Source organism: Littorina saxatilis, linkage group LG12 (assembly GCF_037325665.1).
Source record: "Littorina saxatilis isolate snail1 linkage group LG12, US_GU_Lsax_2.0, whole genome shotgun sequence".
NCBI classification, from domain to species: domain Eukaryota; kingdom Metazoa; phylum Mollusca; class Gastropoda; order Littorinimorpha; family Littorinidae; genus Littorina; species Littorina saxatilis.
Genome location: NC_090256.1, coordinates 84,298,364 through 84,323,222, shown reverse-complemented (window position 1 = coordinate 84,323,222; position 24,859 = coordinate 84,298,364). Strand labels below are relative to the sequence as shown.

At 42.6% G+C, this 24,859-nt stretch overlaps 3 protein-coding genes across 4 annotated transcripts in view; 1 reads left to right on the top strand and 2 right to left on the bottom strand.

Annotated features, from left to right (window-relative positions):
* LOC138983010 (protein O-mannose kinase-like) overlaps window positions 1-1,896 on the bottom strand; it is a 3,636-nt gene extending 1,740 nt beyond the window's left edge. The window contains exons 1-2 of the mRNA XM_070356412.1: window positions 1,600-1,896; window positions 1-523 (exon numbers count right to left, since the gene is read on the bottom strand). The exon at window positions 1-523 is cut by the window's left edge and continues 1,740 nt beyond it. Of these exons, the coding sequence (XP_070212513.1) occupies window positions 1-523; window positions 1,600-1,869 (793 nt within the window). The 5' untranslated portion in view covers window positions 1,870-1,896. The remainder of the gene's footprint in view (window positions 524-1,599) is intronic.
* A 25-nt stretch (window positions 1,897-1,921) lies between these two features.
* LOC138983013 (large ribosomal subunit protein uL24) lies at window positions 1,922-6,797 on the top strand. The gene is made up of 4 exons (XM_070356415.1): window positions 1,922-2,014; window positions 2,292-2,464; window positions 5,960-6,100; window positions 6,630-6,797. Exons 2-4 carry the CDS (start codon window positions 2,297-2,299, stop codon window positions 6,753-6,755), a joined length of 435 nt encoding a protein of 144 aa, XP_070212516.1. The 5' UTR covers window positions 1,922-2,014; window positions 2,292-2,296; the 3' UTR covers window positions 6,756-6,797.
* A 4,613-nt stretch (window positions 6,798-11,410) lies between these two features.
* LOC138983001 (VPS10 domain-containing receptor SorCS2-like) overlaps window positions 11,411-24,859 on the bottom strand; it is a 59,139-nt gene continuing 45,690 nt past the window's right edge. The window contains exons 22-27 of one of the 2 annotated variants that reach the window (XM_070356393.1): window positions 24,253-24,378; window positions 23,420-23,534; window positions 22,245-22,397; window positions 12,929-13,055; window positions 12,125-12,279; window positions 11,411-11,743 (exon numbers count right to left, since the gene is read on the bottom strand). In XM_070356393.1, coding sequence (XP_070212494.1) covers window positions 11,685-11,743; window positions 12,125-12,279; window positions 12,929-13,055; window positions 22,245-22,397; window positions 23,420-23,534; window positions 24,253-24,378 — 735 coding nt within the window. In that variant the 3' untranslated portion in view covers window positions 11,411-11,684. The remainder of the gene's footprint in view (window positions 11,744-12,124; window positions 12,280-12,928; window positions 13,056-22,244; window positions 22,398-23,419; window positions 23,535-24,252; window positions 24,379-24,859) is intronic. The other variant, XM_070356394.1, reaches the window with a different exon arrangement.

Here is a 24,859-nt window from a genome sequence, read left to right as displayed (position 1 = left end):
TGAACTCTCTGTCCTCGTATGGCCACAGCTGTTCCGGCGCCACAAACTCCCCAAAGAGCTCTCTGTGGCCGCACTTGACCAGATGACCATGAGTCCTGTCCACCAATGGCAGGGCATCGACATCGTTGAGGGCTAGACTCAGGTCATCACGAAGCAGAAACTGGCTCAGCGTTTTCTCCAAGAAGTTGCTGTCACACATGACCCGGGCTCCTTCCGGAAGAGTGTGAAGTGAGTGAAGAATCTTCACGTACTGTTCACACAAGGAGAACCTGACAGCCAGAGTGTCTAACCTGCGCAAATCCTCCCTCTGAAGAACTGACTCCAGCTGATCAGCAGAGCCCAGAGGGTGGAATTCTGTCACAAAGATGTGGTCGAGCTCGCAGACACCCACAAGCTGAGTAACGTTGACTGTGGGTGGGAGCTGCCTCAACATGTGCAGCCCGTGTGAAAAGTCTTCAATGTAGGACGAGTTCTTGAGCGTGTTGACTGCCACCTGGTGGTTCTGCCACACACCCCGTCTTACCTAAAGAAATGCAAAAGTCAAAGGGCAATCAAAATGTGTATGGTTCATTTAAAGACAACAACAAATGATAAAAGTATTTCTCTGTTGCTGTAAGCTCGTCTCGAAGATCAGTAACCATAAAATCAATGTCGGCAACCTTGCCCGTGAAATACTTTTTTTCTCCTTGCTCCAATTAAACCTAGCATCTTTTGCTTGTAAAGTTGTATACATGTACTTCTGCCAAAATGTCTCCCTCATACTCATTGGCTGATAATCATGAGTCATTAGCTGACAATAACAAAACAAATCTTATTTCTTCTTATTTATAATATGAGCTGCATTGGATAATCTGAAAGCTTCAATCCTAAAAAAAACCAGCCTGGAAAAGAAGGAAAACAACAGTGAATAAGGACAAATTAAGAACTGCAAAAAATTTTAGAAATCAGGGAGAGAAGAGGACAAAACTCAACAGAGAAGAAGAAATTCAAAGCCAAAGAGTTCAAAAATATGCAATCGTTCCACATCCTCTATATCTTTTGAGGTATTATATCTCTTGGCTACAAAAGAAAGGGCATTTATACCTACAGCAAAAATTCAAAGAGGTACATACATGAACCCACAATACAGTTTGTGACACAATTTTGCAGTAACCAGCTCTCTTGTATTCTACTGTTACAGCAAAGAAAACAATCAACGATATAAAAATGTTAAAACAGCGAGAGGATGATGCGTTTGAAATGTGTTTGGTTTTTTTGTGTGTTTTTTTCTGTCACTTGTGAGACATTTCAGAAAAAAATGTTATGCATTTTTGTAGCCAAGGACAGTGGAATCAAAAACAGACAAGCTATAGCCTTGTCAGTGTATATGTAGCCAATTTAGGTCTCAACAAGGTATTATTCTGATTTATACAAGGAGGAACTGGTATCACGGCTGGATCTTGAGGGGGTTCATGAGTTCCAAAAGCCCCTCCCCCACCCCCTAATCTGGCTAAGGGACTTTTTTTCTCAAATAAACCACATGTACCCCCTAAATAAATCTGGGGGGCATGCAAGCCCAAACATTAGATGTAACAATTAAACGGATGGGGGGTAAATTACCAGTTTCACGGCTCCTTGTCCAAAGGTGTCTTTTATGGTGACATTCTCTCTGATCTGTCTACAGTCTAGTAACGGGTGACAGCTTTTCATTCCAGGCAAAATAAAAGATGCCTTTCCATAGGCACAGGTGGGACTTTGTGCATTTGGTCGGTCTGCAGTGTCCACAGATGCCGGTTGCAGCAGACACCCGTTCCAGATATAACTTACAATTACTGATATCAAGCCTACCAGTAGAATTAATACGTAATGATGTACAGACATGTATGTCATGCTTCAAAAACTACACACTTTATATTGTATGTTTCGGCACTCATCTTGCAGGGACTGACGGCGCAAGGGAAGCAACTCTGAGAAGCAATACTCTTTCGTGTGAAAAGCACAAACTTCCTCTTTCCGTTCGGCCATCGCGAAACTAGTAAGTTGATGATAATGTTTACATTTCATCGTTTGTCATCCACCAACTGAACACTTATTTTCCTCCAAGTATATATTCAGAGTATTCTTTTACCTCTCTTCTATCGTTTCAGTTGCCTTTAGAATAACTTTTACTTGATTGAAAAGGAGTAATCGACTGCTTATCTCAGTCGCTAGCCAGCGTGGTTACTGTTATGGATGGAAATAACTTTTTGTAGAACTTTACTACTAATACTATAATGCATTGATAAGAAAACACCGTATTTCTCATGTTTCAGGCACGATGAAGTTCAACAAAATGGTGTCCTCCGACAGGGGGAAGAACCGCAAAAGGCATTTCAATGCTCCCAGCCACATGAGGAGGAAAATTATGAGCTCGCCAATGTCCAAAGAGCTACGACAAAAGTACAACTGTCGCAGCATGCCCATCAGAAAGGACGACGAAGTTCAAGTAAGTTTCAGTGATCGATGATACTAAATGTTTCAGTTGTTTGCAAGCTGCTTTCTCTGTTTTGTTTTGATTGTGTATCTAATGGTATGTACTTTTTGTTTAAGCTGTACTGCAGACTGTAACACACACTCACTCCCAAGTCCAAGCCCTCTTACCCCTTTCTCTCACTCTCTCTCTCTCACGTTGAAGGTATAACTTCTCCTTGGCATGCACAAGAATTGTCCGATGGAAAGAAACATCACACACTGAGAGTGAGAGGTAACTTGTCAGAGGCTGTCGTTGCAATTTAACACACAAAGGCAGTGCTTGTTTGCTTCAACATGTTGACACTGACACTGACAGCATTCACTTATTGACATAATAACAGCTAACCTTGAGTGCTTGCTCACTTAAACAACATTCTAAAAGTGACAGCATTTAATTGCAGTGTTGTTGCCAGCCTAAGAAGACAATAGGTCATTTGGACCTCCCTAAAAAAAACCAATAGGTCCAAATGTCCGGGCTTTAAAAAAACAATAGGTCCAAATTGTACCGCCATATTTTGTTGCAACTTTTAGCAACTATTTTGTTGGGCAACATTTTCAGGCTATTCGCGTTTTTCCCTATCCTTCTTATTCTGAACCTGTTTCAAGTCCTTTGGCATTGGTTTGATGTCGCTTCCTAGTTTTAATTGTTCATAAACTTTGCGAGGAGAAAGAGCCTGACATTCCTGGCCTACCCTTTCCAATACTGTGCCCGGTGTGTGAATGTAGGGATCCTGCCTGATCTTTGCATTACCATGCCGTAGTATTATATTGATGAACTTTGCGCCGTTTTCGGTAAATAGGTACACCGGCTGGATAGGGTATTTTCGTAAACGTAGCCTCGAGTGCCAATGACGACTAACACGGACTCGGCACCGAATGCATTTTCACTCGTAGTGAACATGAGCATTTCGATCGGGGTTTGTTTTCCGACTTTGCAACTCCCATTCCATTCATTGCAGACCTTGTCCGCCTTGTACGAATATGCATCAGTCAGTTGACCACCAAAACGTAAAAACTATCAGTCCATCGACCGGACAAGGCTAGGTCCATTGCGTCAATTCAGAAAGGAATGCGTCAGAGACCGAAGACCGAGGCCTGGCAACAACACTGTTATTGCCAGAATAAAAGGTAATCTTGAACTTCACCGTCTTCAGTGCTGTAAAATCAAAGCACAAAATCCGGTGCCATTGCCATTTTCTGATTGAAGGATCTTGAACAATAATAACATGTTTGTTGCAAGGAAGTGCATTTGTATACCAAGCATTACCTATTTTTACATGAATTGACAACTTATAATATTCCAATAAATGAATCCACCACATGCGCACCCATTCTTTGTTTTTCTTCTGTTGTTTATTGAACAGTGTTTTGCCCATTTAACTAAGCAACTTACCTAGGCTGTCACCTGACGTCCTGCCGGCAGCGAAAGGGTGATTCAAAGCAAAGAATAGTCTTGTGACATTAATTCCCAGAATGAGCCCCAAAAGTAAGAATAATGTGTTCGTCGCTCGGAAAAATGCAAGCTTTCAGCCACCATTTTTGTCTCTTGTATGTGTCTCTTTTGTTCTCATCTATGCTTTCCTTCTAAACCAAATTTGCATAAGATATATCTGTACATTCATTCTGTAACTGGAATGGCGGTTCAAATGATTTTTTTTATGCTGTAACTACCAACAGTGCAAATTCAGAGGCTTAGATTGCAGCAGAAAAACTGAATGTACAACGCTAAAGTTCAAGATAACCATAGGAACTATGAGTGAGAGTGGATAAAGCACAAACGCTAAACCTTTCCTGGGTTTATTGCTTGCCAGTTTCTGTTGGCTTGCATCATGTAATGGAAAGGGAAATGAAGTGCTCTTCGTGTCGGATGCTGCCTTTTTGTGTAGGTAGCAATACTTCATGAACAAGCTACACAGTACACTGCTTCTGTAAATGACATTTTATTTCGTTCAGAAGGACAAATCTAGCTCATTTGAATGCAATAATATTATTTACTTTCTTGAATGTCTTTACTCAAATTACTGCTGTCTAAATTTAATAATAGATCTCAGACATGGGATTGGAAATCTTTCAACTTTTGGTGGAAATCCGACTTTTTGGAAGCGCCAGAGGTCATTTTCGTGAATTGTCTAAATCAGGGTAGAAATTTATTCCAAGCAACATATGATCCGTGTGACATTAATTCACAAAATGAGCTCCAAAAGTGAGAATAAATGTGGATTTTGCTCAAAGAAAGGCATGCTTTGAACCACCGTTTTTGTCTCCCTTTATGTGTCTTTTGTTCTCAAAATGGTTGCACCGATGCTTTCTTACTAAACCACAGTTGCATAAGAAATTAAGGTAGGTCTGTACATTCCATGATTCAAAGTGTACCTGTACCTCGAATGGCAATTCAAATGATTATTTTATGCTTTAACAAAATAAATAGCAACAATCAAAATTCAAAGGCTTAGAGATTGCATCAGAAAAACTCACTGAATGTACAACGTCAAAGTTCAAGATAACCAAAGTAGCTATGAGTGAGACTGAGTTGATAAAACACAAATTCTAAACCTTTCCTGGGTTTATTGCTTGCCAGTTTCTGTTGGCTTGCATCATGTAATGGAAAGGGAAATGAAGTGCTGTTCATGTCGGATGCTGCCTTTTTGTGCAGGTAGCAATACTTTATGAAGCTACACTGCTTCTGTAAAAGACATTTTATTTTGTTCAGACTGACAAATCTAGCTCATTTGAGTGCAATTGTATGATTTACTTTCTTGAATGTCTTTACTGCTGGCTAAATCTGACTTAATAATGGATCTACATGTTCAGTACAACTGCAAGTACCCTTGATGTGTAATTTAAAGTTAATTGTTCTGTTGGTATTTTGTTAGAATTTAAATGTATTAAGTGTTAAGATAATGTAGTTTTTTGTTTGTAATATGTAAAGCCCGGAAATATTCAGTGGATCAAACTTCCAATTACAAGCTTTGTTATTATGATGTTATCATTATGTACCCCCTGCGGGTTAGGGGGAAGAATTTACCCGATGCTCCCCAGCATGTCGTAAGAGGCGACTAACGGATTCTGTTTCTCCTTTTACCCTTGTTAAGTGTTTCTTGTATAGAATATAGTCAATTTTTGTAAAGATTTTAGTCAAGCAGTATGTAAGAAATGTTAAATCCTTTGTACTGGAAACTTGCATTCTCCCAGTAAGGTAATATATTGTACTACGTTGCCAGCCCCTGGAGCAAATTTTTGATTAGTGCTTTTGTGAACAAGAAACAATTGACAAGTGGCTCTATCCCATCTCCCCCCTTTCCCCGTCGCGATATAACCTTCGTGGTTGAAAACGACGTTAAACACCAAATAAAGAAAGTTATTATTACGTCCGATCAGCATTAGTATAAATATGTGCTTTCTTTCGAACAGTGCATGTTGAATGCCAAAGCTATGAAGATGTTGACAGTAGCGTGCTGTGTGTTTTCAGGTGGTTCGTGGTCACTTCAAGGGGCAGCAGGTAGGCAAGGTGGTGCAGGTGTACCGTAAGAAGTTTGTTGTCCACATCGAGCGCATTCAGCGAGAGAAGGCCAACGGTGCAACCGTCTACGTCGGCATCCATCCATCCAAGGTTAGAAAGCTTACCCATGTTCTCCTGATATTTGGCTGCTTTTGATGTAATTTGATTTGAAAAGTGGTATGTAATCAGCATTGCATAAGCTATTCAACTTTGCTGGAAATTGTGTTGGGTGTGTGATTTATCAACTTATTAGTATGATACTTCAGTCGTCGAGGTATTCATTATTTATGGAATTTGGGCGAGTGTTTCACAAGGGCTGGATGTGTTACTGATGTGATCCTACAGCAACTGAACATTCGATGCGTTGGCTGGTAAATACATCGTCACTGCGCTTGTACTCTCAGAAAACTTCTAGTGAGACAATTCCACTTGTACAAAAAGCTGCATGGACCCTGCAGTACTTTTTCAGAAGAAAAGAAATTCATTTGTCAAGCATAAGTTAAACTGTGAATGTGCTTTAGCTCGTGTAAATGCAAGCAAGCCACACTGCCTGACACACTTGCTTTCTTTGGTGTTGTAATAAAATCCTAGGAAAGCGTGCTGGCTTTTATCAACGTTTCTCATTGTGGTTGTGTTTCAGGTGTTGATTGTCAAGCTGAAGATGGACAAAGACAGGAAACGCATCCTGGACAACAAGGCCAAGTCCAGAGCGAAGGCCTTGGCAGAGAAGGGAAAATACACTGAAGAAACCATGGAAACTTCCTAAAATGTCTGTTCTCGTGCTAATAAAAAAATGTGTACAAAGGAGCTTTCTCAGTGTATGCATGCTAACTTGTGGTTGTTGAAAGTGAGAACGTGGCTGTTGTTTGTTTGTTTTTAAATAAGTATGTGTGCTGAATACCACAAACAAGGCATTACATGTACTTTTTTTAATCTTTATTTCTCTGAATTATGAATTGTGCAAGCTTTATTCACAAGGTCATATGCACAGTAAGAAGCAGTGGACAACAAAATGATGCTCTTAGGAAGAAGAAAAAAATTCCCTTTGTCAATTACCAAAACCTCGGTGAACAACACTGCAAAACTTTCATGAGAAATCAAACCCCACAACCTTACCTTGATACAGAAACATTGATGAAAGCCCAAGAAAATTGTCAACAGTTTTGAGTAATGTATGACGAGACAACACCGCTGCGGTGTTCGTGATGGGGGACACAAAAACAAAGGGATCATATTATTAATACATTATCTATGAAGTTTCAAGTAAAGGATGTTACGTCGACATGATCCATCCTACTTTCATTCTCCCTTTGCACTTTTGACAAACCCACACTGCTAGATGACGGCACCAAATACAACTTCCTGCATGGACTGTGCCTTAATTCTCAAATATGTTCATAAATTAAGCTTTAAACACCTTTTTTTGTGTGCTCAACCTTGATGTTTCTGGAGTGAGGTTTTTTTCAGGCACCACCTCCAATGATCGTTTCTCATGTCAAAAACACTTTCCCTGCAGCGATCAATTGCGTAGAAATTCGCTAGTATTGATGGTTTACAAAAACTGAAATGCACAATAACTACAAGTTTGCACAATTGATTATGCCTTACAAAAACGCTAGATGAAAGGAAACTGGAATGTACCAGCAATCGGTGAAACGTCAAACCTCATGTTTTCATTTACTAGCATGAAATGTATACCTGTGTACTTTCAATGGTCTGTGTCTCCAGCAAAAGCACAATGATTTGAAAGAAAAGTAGGGTCATATTTTCTGCACCTAAACCTTAAAATTGTTGTCAGTTGAATGAGAAAGCATTACATAAAGAGCATAAAATGCTGATACGAAAAAACAGGCAGCAAAAATCAAGTTCTATCCATCGGAAAAGACAAAACGAAAATTATTTTCATGCATCATAAAGTTGTCCTTTTCTTATGCATGCTGTTAGTAGTAACTGAAGAGACTACTTCTCAAAGTAAAGAATGGTACCTACTTATAATGCACAAAACACTATGCTATTTATCAATGCAAAGCAAAACTTTAGTTAACACTTCAAATCAAGCAATTTGCCATCCAAACACATCATTTCCTACATCTCGGGACCTACTGGCCCACACAGGACGTGCTATGTTTATTCGCTAATTACAAATTTAAGAAACAAAACATCTGTTGCACATGTACAAGTGCCAATCTAATTCAAAGAAAAGGAAAGTCCAAATAAGAAAATGATATGTAAATAATTTTTAAAAAATGTTGGTACGAAACTGTACAAAAACATTCAACCCTTCTGTTGTGCGCAGCAAATATCTGACAGAACATAAAAGCTTTTACTTTCACACCTTTACATTGAACAGAACACTTACAATACAGAATTTCTCCAAGACCCAATTCACAATAGCATGTGTTGAAGCAGATTTTAATCTATACATTTACTTCTGTTGCAGAAAAAATACCCATTATCTATTTTTTACGCCTTTCCACCTCTATAATCTAGTCTTCTTTCTAAACTGCATGTGTTGCTTTCCCACCACATTATTTCCCCCATTTATATAGAGAGTGTGCTGTCAAGGATGTTAGCTATAAAGTATTCACATGCACACATCATTCACACAACACAGGAGTATTCACAGAACATGTACATGTATATACAGTTGTTTTTACATTTCAACATAAATAACCCAAAGAGTTCCCTTTTTACAGTTTAACAGGAAAAGAGTGTGGAACTTTCGTAACAATTAATAATTTGATATCAAAAATAATGCCCCATCATTAAAGGCACAGTAAGCCTCCCGTAAACCATCACAGATACTGTCGGGCTTTTACACACAGTACAAACACCCTTCCATTTGAACGCTCACCAAACGGGAACATCCTAGGTGCCCTGCGTAAAGAGTGAGCAATTTTGAAAGAATTAATTTTGCTCCGATTGCTCAGAGACAATCGGACCATGGTGCGTTTTGGCGCTAGACCTAACTTTTAAAATCTAAATAATAAATTGACAGCTTGTTACACAAACATTCTTAAATCATAACAGATTTTTTTTTCATCTGGACAAGATCAGTACAATTCGAAGTTTTGAAAGTTTGAAAAAAGAATAGCCCGGAAGCAGGGTCACGCAAGGTCGTGGTTCTCGTAGCAGACCACAGTTTATAGGCATCGCCAGTTCCTCTGAACAGTCAAAAGCCATCGCTAGAGTTCTTGTGAACAACAGCCGTTTGTTTCGTGAATAGTCAGAGGTACTTAATAACGTGCTATTGCAGATAAGCTCACAGCGAGTCGCATTCAAATTACTAACTGACGACTACATTGTGAAAACGTGAAACTGGATCACACAGGTTCACGATGGCTCAGGGGTAAGATAAACCACGCAAAAATAAATTCTTTGAAAATTGCTTGCTCTTTACGTAGGGCACCTAGGATGTTCCCGTTTGGTGAGCTTTCAAATGGAAGGGTGTTTGTACTGTGTGTAAAAGCCTGACAGTATCTGTGATGGTTTACGCGAGGCTTATTGTGCCTTTAAAGGGTGAAATAATTGGCTGTATAATTGTAAGGAAAGGGTTTATTTTTTAATACATGTAATAATTTTTTTTTTCAATTCTCCAGGTATATTTATCTGCAATTTCCCTTCTGCCCCAAAATACTGTTGTTTATAATACATGTACATACATTTATTTTAAAACAAGGGAAGTGTAAAGTGTATGTTAAAACAAGTATACAGGAATCATAAGAGCCATTACATTAGGATACTAATGGTAGGTACGAGTACAAACAACAATTCAAGATATTCCTAAAGCTGGCAAGACAAACATGAGGTGATAATAAACTAAATGTGTATGATGTGTCTATCCACACTGAAAAAAGGACAACCAGTTTATCACAACATAGAAGTTCTTCAGCAAAGCAACTTCAAACAAACAAAAATAGTAAGAAGAAAAAAAACTATTTTTGTGTAGTAACACAAGTAAATGTATATGTAACTTCAAAATGTCTGTTCATCAAACAATTAAATTTCAGGAGTTGGCATGTATTCTCAATCTAAACTCCTGGAAGCGATATCATCTACTTGGTTCGTTTCAAAGTGGGTTGGTCTTCATACAGTACTTGCATGATATCCCTTTTTGTTCCTCAATCAGACTGCAGATTAACTCCAGACTCCATAATCTATTCAACTTGAATGAAAAATGAAGAATCAGACAGCAGAGCACTTCCTGCAGGCTTAGTCCATACCACAGTGCTCTGAGGGACACCACCTGGCCAGAGGAGACAGCGCTACAAAAGAAGCTATACAGCCCCAAAGAGGACTTGGAGAGGACAGCACGTTTCGCCCTGCAGTCCGGACTGACGATCTAACAGCGAACGACAAGAAGAATGAAAAATGTGAAAAGCTGTCTCTGTTTTGGTGCAATGCAAAGTGAATTATGATAGCAAGTGGATGTACACAATAAATTGACGGGAAAAAACACAACCATAATGGCACTCGGATAAAATTCACAGTGCTGTTTAAAGTCAAGTCAATATTTTCTTTCTGTTGCCTTGTGCCTAAAAGCACAGGTGCTTGTGGAGTATGAAACCGCTGTGTGTGAACTCAACAGAGCAACCAGTACCACAGGAGACATTTACTCTTCCTTGCTTCAGAACTCTGTTTTCTTCCAGCATATATACCCACCACAACTCCTATGAAACTGCCAGAACTTTTAATTCAGAAATAGCTAGACAGACCCATGTAGAGAGATTCCATTGATTGACACCGTGACCAGCGACCATAACACAAAAGTTACAGGGATTCACAAACTCAGAGTGGACGTTCATCAGCTAAAGACTGAAGAAACATGTGAGCATGCAACTTTTTACAAAATCACATTGTTTTCTCTGCATACAGTAACTATGGTGAATAATTCAATTAAATCTAAAACATAATTCAACAAGAAGATACATTACAAGTCATTACTTGAATATCTAATATCACATGTACAAAGGTCAAAATGACAACTGTGTATTTTTTCATGCACTACACCGACAAGTGAGGAATTTACTAGGATTCAAGCATACTTTTGTTGTGTTTCTAAGAATAAATAAAATGGTTTAAATTCTAGTTAAATATACATGATACACATCCACAAAAGATTTTCCTGTTGAATTTTCTTTCATGTAAAACACTGCTATCTGAGCAGAAAGATGCACAATCCTGGTCTCCAAGCTTGTTTCCTTCTGAGAATGTTGCTGTACAGAGACCATTTTAGTGGTCAGTTATTTTTAAACCTGTGCACACGGAACATTGTAGCAAATCTAAAGCAGTTGACTTCACCGGACACAAAAGTTTCAAAAGAAATGTTCTCTCACCTTCCATAGGTTATGGTTCAATTTCAACATTTCATTCTGAGGAGTAAACATTGAAAACAAACATAGCCAAACAAACAAAAAAATGGTCACTTCTTTGCAAGTTTATTCATCCACATACAGAAGACCTAAATGTGGAGATATAAAACACATTTTTAAATAGAAAAGTTTGAAATTGCGGAGGTGGTTGGTGTATCATACACTATTACCATAATAAAAGGGCAATAAAAAAATTTAAAACACAAGGTACAATAACTTATTTGCCTTGCGTAGAGATTACTTCCTCAGTCCAGTCTCACGTTGAGCAAAAGGGCAATGGAATTTGGTGCTTTTCGTAGCTCTTGCGGTTGCCGCAAATGACACTAACAATTTTCTGCTCCGTCTCCTCCTCCGTTACCAGTCACCATCACCAAATGGCTTCCTGCAATACAGGCAACAGAGTAACATGTTATGATCATTCCTCAGCTGAGTGAAGATGCTATACTTGCCCTTTCTCTCAGTCTGTGACACTCACTATCACAGTTCACACTCAGCTTCACCATCCTTCTCACTCAACCAGAGAGATCTGCACAGCTACGCTTCTTTGATTCTAACCAATACTGTCAGTTTGTCGCTACATTCCCAGACACTGACTCCTGTAATCTGACCTCACATCTGCATCCATTCTCCCCTCCCTTCCCTTCCTCCCCTCTCTCTCTCTCTCCCCAGGACTGTTCCAACAATATGTTCAACAAGCTGACTAAGGATGTTCTTTCACGCACACAGAAATACAACACTTTACATTCCAAGTCTGTCCACTTACCAGATCCAAGGTCAAGCATGGCATCATCACGATGACCATCCCCTCTCGTGTCGGATCGAAGGTCAAGTGGCGGTTCATCATCATCATCGTCCAGCAGAGCATCTGTGTCTTCATGCTGACTGACCACATTGTAGCGACGCATGTTGCGGAATCGCCTGTGTTTACATGGCATACATTATTTGTGAGTGATCAAATGTGTGCACATATTGATGAGCTACAAGAACAACTGCATATTGTCATCTTTTGTCAATACAAGATATACTTCCCCTGGAGTGCAAAATACAACTTGTCATGAGATCTTTTTATCTAGAAACAGAAGATTGTGTTAAATCTACAAGGTAAGGCAATGCATGAGCTGCCTCCCCTCACTTTCAAGATAAGCAATTAATTAACTCTTGTGCCCGATGCACATCACATATCCTGTATCTTTGCATAAACTGGAAGATGTACATCCATAAATGTAAAACATGTACAGAAGCTGGCAAGTAGCTCCGCCACACGAATTTCTTAAATGCTGTGCATTATATTCTTTCATAAACTGCCCTCCTATTAAAAAAAATGAAGCACAGTTCTTTACAGTACTAGTTATGACAGTCAGGTAGGTTTTAAGACATGCATGCAAAATGCATGCAGCATTGGAAGCCCCTGAAATTGAAGAAGACATGTTTCAAGTACTCTTTCAATTCCTTTCTCTTTCCATATCTTCCGCTCAAAATCAAACTTTTCTCTAATGCCCTTCAACGACCTGGAGCTGACAATAGACAACTAATTTAAAACAACAACCTTCAGAGAAAAGTCTCTGACCTGCGATAGTAGACAAGGACGAGGAGCGTGACAAGTGCAGCCAGCAGCACTATGGGAATGGCGATGTACACTGCACGGTAATTGGCCCCGCTCTTTTTGCCGTCATTATTTCCACCACCTCCTCCACCTGAAAAGCACACATCAGGGGCAAACATGCTTCTAGTACTGTTTTACAGATTTGAGACAAAACATTTTGTTCTTTGTTCAGACTTTACTTTTTTCTTTTTCATCTTTTTACACTGCATGTCAGTTAGCCTCTCTCAAATGTTATCTCTTCTCATGAAGAATACACATAATGTAGTAAGAAGACATGATCAAAATATCCTTTCATGAGTTGTGCATAAGCGTGACAAAATCGCTTTTTTTCACAGCGTTTCTGACCAAATATGACTTGTGCATACAAAATACACACTGCGAATGTCTGCCTGTACTCTGTCTCCCCATCACCACCCCCCCCCCCCCCCTCCCCCCACCACTCTCTTACACACACACACATTCACTGAATCACACACACACACACATTCACTGAATCACACACACATGAACACACACACACACACATTCACTTAATCACACACACACACACACACACACACACGCACACACACACACACACACACACACACACACACACACACACACACCCACGAACACATGAACACACACACACGCACACATTCACTTAATCCAAAATTTTAATAATAAATTTTCATTTAATTAATATACTTACCCAACTCACAAATAGCAATTAACTCTAGTTCAGTGCTGGTATCGCTGTACGCGTCCCCTTGGTAACAAGGGAGACCACTCTAAAAAAGAAAGTGATCCATCCCATAATGTCCGACTATTGCTAGTCTGACTTCCGTATGCGTGCGCATATGCCGCCAATTCATCATTCCAGACGAAGCCCAACTCACTCTTTTTTAGACCCCAGTACCACCACAGCGGGGAGGCGGGAGGGAATAAACGTTGTGAGTTGGGTAAGTATATTAATTAAATGAAAATTTATTATTAAAATTTTGGATTAAATTACATAACTTTACCCAACTCACAAATAGCAGATTGCTACTATAGGTGGCGGGTATATAGAGAAATTATAATATTAGGACCTGTCCTGCGACTACCATAACAGGTAACGCGAAACTGACGTCCTGTCTCAAGACGTCTCTGAGGTAGAAGTTAATAAAAACCCAGAGTTGTCAACTGATACGGATTTCCCGTATCGGATACGGATGTTTCGTGATTTTCGAGTGATACGGCGTATCACGGGGATTGATACGGAAAAACTTCATTGATACGGGAAATTTCAAAAATGACATTTGTAAAAAAAAAAGGGGGGGGGGGGGGGGGGAGAAATATTCCGATTGGACGAAAGCGTGAGATCGGTTTCCGATCACGGTTCCGTTCATGTTTTGCTGTTCTTGAATGAGCTTCAATATCCCCCCGGCCTCCGAGTCCATGTCCGATGCTGATATCTTCGCGGCACTTGGTGCAAAACGCGAAATGTATGCCGCGTCTTGTCGATTCGGAGATGAAGTCATACTCTTGTTTGTAACTCTTTTCAAATTTTACAAGAACTTTCGGGCGCTGGACCGTTGTTTTCTTCATTTTGTGGTCGTCTGCTGCTGCTTCTTCTTCTGCTTCTCATTCCACATTCGACGGAAGCGCATGCGCTAGCCACAAATCTCGCTTATTCTCGTTTAGTTTCGATTTTGATCACAGCGTTTGTGTGACGAAGCCTCGCGCTAAACGAGATTTCAGAAGTGAAACTACGCCGAGTACAGGCGCTTGAAAATACACTCCAGTCATTATATAACTATACTCGAAAAATGTTTAATCGGGAAACTTTTGCACTATTCGGGAAAATCCGGGACTGGACATAAAATCAGGAATGTGAAGAATGGATTTTGCCTGTGTTCATTATAGTTTATAGATAAATCATGAAATGATAATAAGAAAGCATATTCAATACACATCACTTTTTCATACAATTCAAATCAATACTGATTTTAGTTCATTATCAGAACAGAAGCACTGAAATCAGTATTGATTGGCATTTTATGATGAAATTGATTGATCTTTATACCATGCACCTCACTACCATAAACACAACTTTCAAATTCTGCCTTACGCGGTAATACCGCGGTGCCGCGCGCTATGTACAGTTTTTTGGCCTGATGATACAGTTTTTTGGTAATGTGATACAGGAAAACATTGATAGGGGTTGACATGTATGAAAACCTCCTCAGACCGCCAGTAAGCCGACTCCAGTACTTCAGCCAAAAAAGCCCGACCGGAGGACTGCCAAAGAGGAGGCCCATGCCCTTGCCTCAAACGTTCTAGCTATAGTGAAAGGCAAAACTGCCCTAACATCTCCAGACTGTGTTAGTCAACAGGTAAAGACCTGTCTGATCAACATGGAGACTCACTTGGTTAAAGTCCTTTTCACAATATCCTTACACCTGCTGTGTTAAGTGATATCATAAAAGCTTCTGACTTTCTGACCAATTGCCGAGTCCGTGACGGGCACCTTCTGAGCGTCCTCACGGGACAAATAACCACATCAAGCTCCCCAGGAGCAAGAATCCAGTGTAGCAGTCCATCTAGGTAAGGTTGACTACAAAACGTCATACCTCTACCAGAGTAGATAGACCTACTTCCCTCCATAATTCAGTGTTTAACGTCGTTTTCAACCGTTCAAGGTTAAATCACGACGGAGATGAAAGATAAGGCAAATGCCCTTTGATTCAAAGTGTTAAACTGGTTAAACGTGACTCTAAAGGAACCAAACTCATGCTTCAAGAATTGAAAGTGCAATTGGAAGCTGGTTGCCCCCATTTACCGCTTAAATGCCGAGGATAAATCACGACCGAGATGAAAGAAAAGGCAAGTGACCTTTGATTCACTGATCTAACAAGATCCGTGCGAGTCAGAAAAATCTTCGAAACTCGAAAAGTTTAATTGACTAAACGTGACTCTAAAGGAGCCAAACTCTTGCTTCATGAATTGAAAATGCAATTCAAAGCTGGTTTTCCCCATTTTCCGCTCAAATGCCAGAAAATTTCAAAGAAAACCCACAAGTCATAGATCAGTCTTCCTTAAAAGAGCTGTCTTTATTCAAAATAGCCAGAAAGCACGCTTACTCCCACTTCTCACAGAAGCTACTAGAGTAAGCTTGGCCGTTTCCCGTGATAAACAGCCAGGCTAGCCTTGAAAAAAAGGGTAAAGCCAAGCTGCACCAAACCGTAACAACGTGACCGAAATGTCATAAAGTCTTAAATAAGACATGGAAGACAAAACGGAAACCTAAAAAGAAAGGTGGATAGCCACCTGCAATAAACCGAAAGAAGAGGAGTTCTTTCCGTAAGAAAAAGCACTTTGAACCACGCCAGTCCAAGTGGCAAGTGAACAAAACACAAAAACCCTATAGAGACTCTGAACCAAATCCAGAGTCGAGGCGGAAGCCCCTGAGTATCTCAAGGATACCCCTACTGTAGACATCCGTGTCAGTCAAATGTGAGAAAGCAAATATGCCTTCTTGCCAGCCTTAAGAGGTCTGGGAACCAAGATTGCAAAGACCCGTCTGTGAGACCAAAACGTCGCCGAACAGATCCATGAAAGAGCCCTGTGAAAGCGAGGGTATCGAGCCAAAGCTAAAATAGACAACAGCCAGCCTGAAGCTTTACGCTTAGAAACAAAAAAAACCCAAGGCCTGTCTAGCGCTTTCCCTTTTACCGTGAGCTTTCTTAGTAGAGAAAACCCCGCGTGCAAAGAAGCGGACTCAAAGAGAGAACTTTCAAACAAGAAAGAGATTAAAGCCTCGCCAAAAGAACAACACCTTAAAGGCAGAGGCTTACTCTTAGGTAAAAGACGGCAAAGCAACATCCTTTGTAACTGCGTCCTGAAGGACCACAAAGATAGCCATTTAGAACGTAACCGCCCAGGCGAGAGAATAAAAGCAAGCTCAAAAGAGCCCATCCTAAAGAAAAGATGCGACAATCAACCCGAGCTAGGAGATCTTGATCCTACAGACAGTTTCTCCTTGCTATCAACATCCAGACAGATGTCTGCCAAACCCGAGGGCGGTTCCGTAGAACGCAAAAAGAGAACCTAAGCTCTTACGCTTGGAGTTAACCGAAGCCTACAGAAAGCGCTCCGTGAGTGACACGCTACTTGAGCGTACGACACAAGCTACAGCACCCTCGCCGCAGGTATAAAGTCGAGCGTTGTCCACCAAGGAAGTGGTGACAAAGAGGACTCGCTTGCGAAAACTCCCGCAAGCACAAAAGGACCCCGACAGAGGATCTAAGGGCTTGACACTCAAAGATTCTCCTCAGAAAGCTCAAATCAACTACAAACTGCCGCGAACAGCGACACAAGTGAAGTAAGAGCCTCCCCATCTTCTCCTCCTGTTCGATAGCATCATAACGATCATCGAAATGATGAGAACCAGTCACCCATCCCGATAAGGCGAAGCTTGCCCAAAAATCGGAAAAGTTTTGAAAACATTTTCAAACGCCGGAACTCCATGACCAGATACTCCATACACCCGTCTCATGCCAGCTGGAAGACTGGAAAAGGAAGAGAAAACAGCCTGTATAACAGCAAAGGACCCGCAGTAACGGAACCGGAAGCCAAAGCTGAAAAAGTGCTGACTACCAACACCACAGTGTTAACGGCAGAAGGCTATCCCATCCTGTAACCGGAAGACACAGCCGCAAAAGCGGAAGCGAAACCGGCCGTGGATTAGTAAACATCAGAACCAACCGGTTGCATAGAAACACACCGGACGATTCCGTTGCACCTCGAACCGTTTCAGCTGCGAGCGCCACTGCCCTTGCTAACTTGAAACGGAACCTGAATTCAGTGCCAATCATTGATGCAAAAGCACCTTCATATGAACAGCCGTCAAGCACAACCGTGCAATCCGGAAGCTGCCTCCCTGTTCGACTTAATTTATCCAACAAAGAACCAGCCTTACTGCTCACTTCCTGCCTCCCGGGAGGAAGCGGAAGTCAAAACTACAAGACATATGCCATCCTCAGGGCAAAGAACAACGATTCCCGGCCGCGGAAGTGAACCTTCTGTTACTCCGAACCCCGGAAGTCGTCGAACAAAGATAGAGGTGGACAAAGTACAAATATATCCCAGCCACCCCTTCCTGTCAAGTCCTAAATGCCGTTTTCCACTGCCCACGTCACTGCGCTGGACACCTTGAACGGCAAGTTACGCTGGGTGTCATTCATCACCCAGCCCAACAACTTCCTGCCCCCAGGGCGGAAGCTTACGTTGCCCAGCCACGAAAATGCGTGCTACATTCCTCGTGCGAACGTACACCACTTTCACCGGAGAACCCGGCTACACGCGGCCATTATGCCAACTCCAGGGCAATGGACAACGATCTCCGGAAGCTGAAGAGAACATCCTGTTCCTCCGAACTTCCAGAAGTCGGAACCAGAAAAAGGTGGAGTCAGTAACACCCTGCTCTCAACCACCCCTTCCGGTCAAAACTTAAATGCCGTTTTCCGCCGCCCACGTCACTGCGCTGGACAACTTGAATGGCAAGTTAAGCTGGGTGTCGTCCATCCCCATGGACGCACCCTCGTTAACCTTCCTGCTCGCCATCGTAGTCAGGTAGGTGACCCCAGAATGACACCCATGGTCCGCACCAGAGTCACCAATAACTTAAATGCCATTCTCGTTAGCCCACGTCACTGCGCTGGACAACTAGAACGGCAAGTAAGCTGGGTGTCGCCCACCACCGTGAACGCACCCTGGTTAGCCTTCCTGCTCGCCATCGTAGTCAGGTAGGCCACCGAGGCCTATTCAGTCACACCGTCCTGCTGGAAACCAGACGCAGGAGGTTGACCTACAGACGGACACCCGCGGTCCGTCACTCAAGGCATCCCCGTCATCCGCCCTACCGGCCGAGTCGAGCCGAACTCGAAGTCGGGAGGCAGAACTTCAGTTGGGAATCCTCTACCACTGAGGCATCCCCGTCATCCGCCCTCCCCTCCGAGTCGAGCCAACGCTCGGAGTCAAGAGGGGGAACTTCAGACAATTTATCGTCAGCAGAACCGACCACTTCCTGCCCCCTGGGCGGAAGAGGACTAAAACGGTCCCCGATATTCTCATGAAGAGATGTTCGGAGCCGCCCGTCCTTTCGCTGCTCATCGGAACTCTCAAGGCAACCATGAGTCATACGACTCAGTCCTTTCCTAGAACGGACAGAAGAGGGGGCGGGATATGTATCATTCACGCCACTCACCTTACCAACAACCTGTTTTTCAAGCGACTACAGTTTCTCTCTTTCGAAGCTGTTGAAATGCACTACTCCCATCAACAGTCATCTTTGTTTTTTGTATGCATCTACCGTCCTCCCCCCAGCAAAAAGAACGGTTTGAAAGACACGGATTTCTTGAACGAACTCCCAGACCTTCTTGAAATGTACCACACAAAGAAACACTTGTTTGTTGGTGATTTTAATTGTCACTTCGACGCACAGGCAAACAGTTCAGTGAACCGAGTAAAGACATTTCTGAAGGACTATAGTCTTGTTCAGCTGATCAATGAACCCACACATACAGATGGTCACACTCTTGACTGGCTTGTTGTGCGTGAGGCCGACAATCCAACAAGCTCATTTTCTGTGAGAGACTGTCAGATATCCGACCACTCAGCTCTTTTCTTCAACATCAGCATTCAGAAGCCCAAGCCTGCAGTAAGAACGGTCACGTCACGAAACCTGAAGAAGATGAACGTGGACAAGTTCAGGGAAGACGTGAGGGTGTTTGCCGCCTCCACTGCTGCCGACACGCCAGACACAGACCTCTTGATGGTCTTCAACACCTGTCTACGTCAGCTGATGGACAGCCACGTCCCCCTTGTCACCAGGCAAGTCACTGATCGTCCCTCAGCCCCATGGATGTCCGAAGATATAAAGGACCACAAACAGTTCGTACGCAAGTGGGAGAGGTTATGGAGAACGTCAGGCCTGACAGTTCACCGTCAGATTTATCGTCAACAGCTTGACGACATCAAAGCTCTCCACACCAGTGCCAAGCAGGAATACTATACATCCCGCCTCGCTGAGTGCAAAGACACCAAGGCTCTGTTTTCTGTAACAGGTGAGCTATTCGCGAAGAAGAAAGCCACTGCTCTCCCTAAATTGATTCCCCCATCAGAACTCCCCGAGACTTTCAGCAATTTCTTTGACCAGAAGATCTCTGACATTCGCAAAGGTCTCGACTCATCCAAAACACAAATGTCCTTCGCCGCATTTTCAGGGACACCCTTTACTCGGTTTAGCCCTGTTTCTGAGAAGTTTGTTTTTGAACTTATTTCAAAAAGTGCTCCAAAATCCTGCACACTTGACCCCATTCCCACGTCACTCATGAAAACTTGCCTGGATTTTCTTGTTCCTGTTGTAACGAGAATCTTAAACCTTTCTCTTCAGTCTGGGTCTGTGCCTGCACAGTTTAAAGAGGCAGTCATAACACCACTTCTAAAAAAGCCAGGCCTTGACACGGAGTGCTTAAAGAACTATAGACCCATTTCAAACTTACCCTTTCTGACCAAGCTGTTAGAAAAGTGTGTGCTAGCGCAGCTCCAAGAACATCTGCTGAGTAATGATCTTTTGGACGTCCATCAGTCCGCATACAAGAAAAATCATAGCACAGAAACCGCTCTTCTTTACGTAACTGACAAGCTGCTGACCAGTGCTGACAACAAGGAAGTGTCTGTGCTCGCACTCTTGGACCTCTCAGCGGCATTTGACACCATCGACCACGACGTCCTCCTAAAGAGACTACAGTTCACGTTCGGAATTGCCGACAAAGCCTTCCAGTGGTTCGTGTCATATCTCTCTGAACGCTTTCAAAGAGTACAAATAGGTCAAAAAGAATCATCCCCTGTTCCCCTGAAGCACGGAGTACCTCAGGGCTCTGTTCTAGGCCCGGTTCTGTTTACACTATATACACAGGACCTATCTGACGTCATCTCGAGGCATGGCTGCGAACACCACAAGTATGCCAACGACACCCAAATAGAGGATTCTGCTCCCCCCAGTGATTTTTCAAAAGTGGTTAAAAACACTGAGCGCTGCATTGAGTCAGTTAAAGACTGGATGATAGACAATAAACTCAAGCTGAATGACTCAAAAACTGAGGTGATGCTGTCAGGCTCAAGGCATGCTTTAAATCAGATTGACTGTACTTCCCTGACAATAGGCGACACTCAGATTGTCTCCCAAACCGCTGTTAAGGACCTAGGCGTGTACCTGGACTCTGCTCTGACAATGCAAAAACACATTAGTTTTGTTTGTAAATGTGCCTTTTTTGAGTTGCGCAAGATTTCCTCTGTCAGATCATTCCTGACACTCCAAGCCACTGTTCAACTTGTCTCCTCTCTGATCCTGAGTCGACTTGACTACTGCAACTCATTGCTTGCCGGCCTCCCCACTGAAGAACTTGATCGCTTACAGAGAGTCCAGAACAGTGCTGCAAGGCTCATTCTGCAGAAGTCTAAGAAAGACCATGTCACTCCCCTACTTACCACCCTTCACTGGCTTCCTATGAAGTATAGAATCGAGTACAAGCTCGCTCTGTTAGGGTACCGCTGTTTTGAGAAATCACTTCCCCCCCTATTTGTCCCATTCCCTCAGTATCTACGAGCCATCCCGTTCTCTCAGATCCTCCTCTGAAAAACTCCTTCGCATCCCCAAAACCAGGACCAAGACCTTTGGTGAAAGAACCTTTAGGTACCAGATTCCGACCGTCTGGAACTCGCTTCCAAGTTCTATCCGTGATTCCAGCAGCCTTTCCTCCTTCAAAACACAACTCAAAACATACCTGTTTGGTAAAGCCTTTGCTCAGCCTGAGTAGACTCTCCACAACTCTATTCTGTTTTGGAACTCTCTACCCTGTATGTGCTTTATGGTATCTTTGTGTGTGCGCGTGCGTGCGTGCGTGCGTGCGTGCGTGCGTGCGTGCGTGCGTGCGTGTGTGCGTGCGTGCGTGCGAGCGTGCGTGTGTGTGTGTGTGTGTGTGTGTGTGTGTACTTTTAACATTGTACGCTAAGTTTTGCTTGGTGCTTGGGTTCTTGGTGTTATGTCTCAGTTAAATGTATGCTTTGTATGCTTGTTGATTTGTGCTAGTTTATTCTATAATGAATTTGTAAAGCGCCTGGAGCCAATTGATGGGACTCGCGCTATAGAAAAGTTATTTATTATTATTATTATTATTATAGCACAAGAAAGCCCCCTGAGCTCGCACACCGCTTTCACTAGAGAACCTAGCTACTCGCGGTGTAGACATACCTTTAACTGGAGTAGACACATCCAGCAGAGACGCCATGTGAGTACTCCCATCCTGAAAAGCATGGACATCAGCCCGAGTCACGGTCGCTGAAGCCTTAGCGGAAGTCGGAGTAGCTGAAGGAGATGGCCGGATCTTGGCTAGAGAGAAAGCATCTGAAACACCGGAAGAGGGTGAACGCAGTTCCTCCCGCGCAGAGGATAATTATGACACTAACATAGAAACTTGCACGCTAAGTGTCATTAAACGAGGCCCCGTACGTGGCCGCTAAACCAGGGCAAAGAGGAGACCCAGTCTCGGTAGGGGCTACACCCGAAAGACTAACTCTGTCTGACATAAACAAAGCTTGGCCGGAGGCTAAAAGCAACCCGCCAACAACGAACCTGCGAATTAATCGCCCGTAACAACGAACGCAACGTCGAAGGGCAAAACACCTGAACACCAGATGCCCCCGACGCCACAACAACATATTTGTCACCGCGAGTGACATCGTCCCAGAAGCGAACAAAATGGCGGTCGACCAAAACATCACAACGTTTGCCTGTTCCCGGTTCTGAGAGTGAAGTGACAGGCAGTCCGGCACTCTTACTCTTACTAGAAAACTTTCCCTAGCAGGAGACCCTGCGAAAGTAGCCTGTCTCAAACTAAGTATAGCCTTGGCGTTCTCCGCCATGGCAAAAACGAACTCACGAAAAAATTCTTACTAGAAAAATTTCTACAAGTTCGCAAAAGAGCGACAAGAACTTGTCGCCCAAAACATTCATAAAACAAGCAAGGTCTCACCCAAACAGCAAAGGTGTAGATAAAGCTCAGCGGCAGACCAAGGGGCGAACCCCGAGTCCGTAGACTCAGAGACAAGGCTGAAAACAGCCGGAGCGTACTTGATAAGCGACCAGTCTTGTTGAACGCTGAGTGTGGAATGATGAATTGGCGGCATATGCGCACGCATACGGAAGTCAGACTAGCAATAGTCGGACATTATGGGATGGATCACTTTCTTTTTTAGAGTGGTCTCCCTTGTTACCAAGGGGACGCGTACAGCGATACCAGCACTGAACTAGAGTTAATTGCTATTTGTGAGTTGGGTAAAGTTATGTAATTTAATCACACGCACACATTCACTTAATCACACACACACACACACACACACACACACACACCAATGACGGCATCCTACCTTTCAGGATTTTGACAGATGTGACAGCAATATCGCCCCAAGCCTTCGGGAGATTCAGTGTGTGGAAGAGTAACAACGATTTGTTTGTAGCCATTTCTACCAAAGTGTCAGCAATCTGCCCACACAAATTGTACATATTGTTAGAAATACAAGACCAAAAATTATGCTTTCTATTCATTCTTTTAGAGAGAGAGAGACAGATAAAGAGAGATGAAGGGGTTTGCCTATATGTTAAAACAAAAAAAATTCATCACTTTTTTTTTTATGTTGCAATTTTTTTTTCATCACTTTCTTTTAATATTTGTTTATTTTTCTGGTTTTTTTTCCCCTGGTTTATTTATTGCATGCATGTTTGTTGTTATCTATTTTGTGTTGTTCTTATTGAGGGGCAGGGTGGGGGGGGGGGAGGTATTAGTTTCTTTTTCTTGCTTGTAAGTTTGTTGTTAAGTTTTGTATTTGGCAAAAAGCTAGGGCGTCAGAGAATGAGCTACAAGTTTACACCAAACTGCAAATATGCTACCAGGTTTTGAATCAAGAGGGAATCAAGAACGGCACAAGAGAGACAGAACTTCAGCTCCTCTGTTTTGTTTCACTTCACACCCTCGAAACTGAAATCTCCTTCTTCAGTGCTTGACCATTGTGACCAAGGCCTGCTGATGTTGAAAACAAACTGACTTCAGTTTTCTTTCAGCACCTGCCTTTTTATTCGAGACGTGTCACATTCATTTCTCTTGATAAGGAGGACAATGTTTGTTTGGTTTTTGGTAGGAATCAAGTTTTTCTCAGAAAAATGTGGGCTCACAAACGGAGACATTTTAGGATAATGTAGCTACCTTCTTAGCAGTGGCCTCAGACTGCGGAGCCTTGGGTGGGGGTGGGATGACCAGAACGTTGACATGCACAGGGTACGTCAAGCCAATGTTCACAGACGCCAGTCTGTCCAGGTTGACCCCCAGCATCTGAAAAAAACACATATTACAAAGATACAGCAGTCCCTCTCATGAACGGACACCCTTGGGCCATAGCAAGCATGTCCGTACATTGCAGGTGGCCGGTCACGGGAGGGGTGACCACACCACCCCCTCCCACATACACTCACACAGAGACACACAAACAACGTAACTGAGTCTATGCTAACCACTTCTTGTGGCTACTAAACGATAACATCCAACTCCTAATATTTTTTAAACGTTCTGTAAAAAAATGATTTGTATGAATGGTGTTGAAAAGAAGAGATAAAATAAATCCTCAAGGCAGTGAATGCACTCACCATGCACTGACATCATACGAAAGCAGCCACACAAACACAGCACAGAGGCACGTGTGCAGATGCTTAGTGAGAATAAGCGTTGAAAACCAGTTTTGATAAAAACCAGCAGATAGAGCCGCATGTCATAATCATTCTTCTTGTCTGGCTTTATTGACTGCATGCCGATCTTG

Coding starts and splice junctions, on each gene's coding strand:
- LOC138983013 (XM_070356415.1), top strand. CDS start 2,297: ATGAAGTTCAACAAAATGGTGTCCTCCGACAGGGGGAAGAACCGCAAA. Junction 2,465..5,959: donor GAAAGGACGACGAAGTTCAA/GTAAGTTTCAGT, acceptor GTGTGTTTTCAG/GTGGTTCGTGGTCACTTCAA. Junction 6,101..6,629: donor TCGGCATCCATCCATCCAAG/GTTAGAAAGCTT, acceptor GTTGTGTTTCAG/GTGTTGATTGTCAAGCTGAA.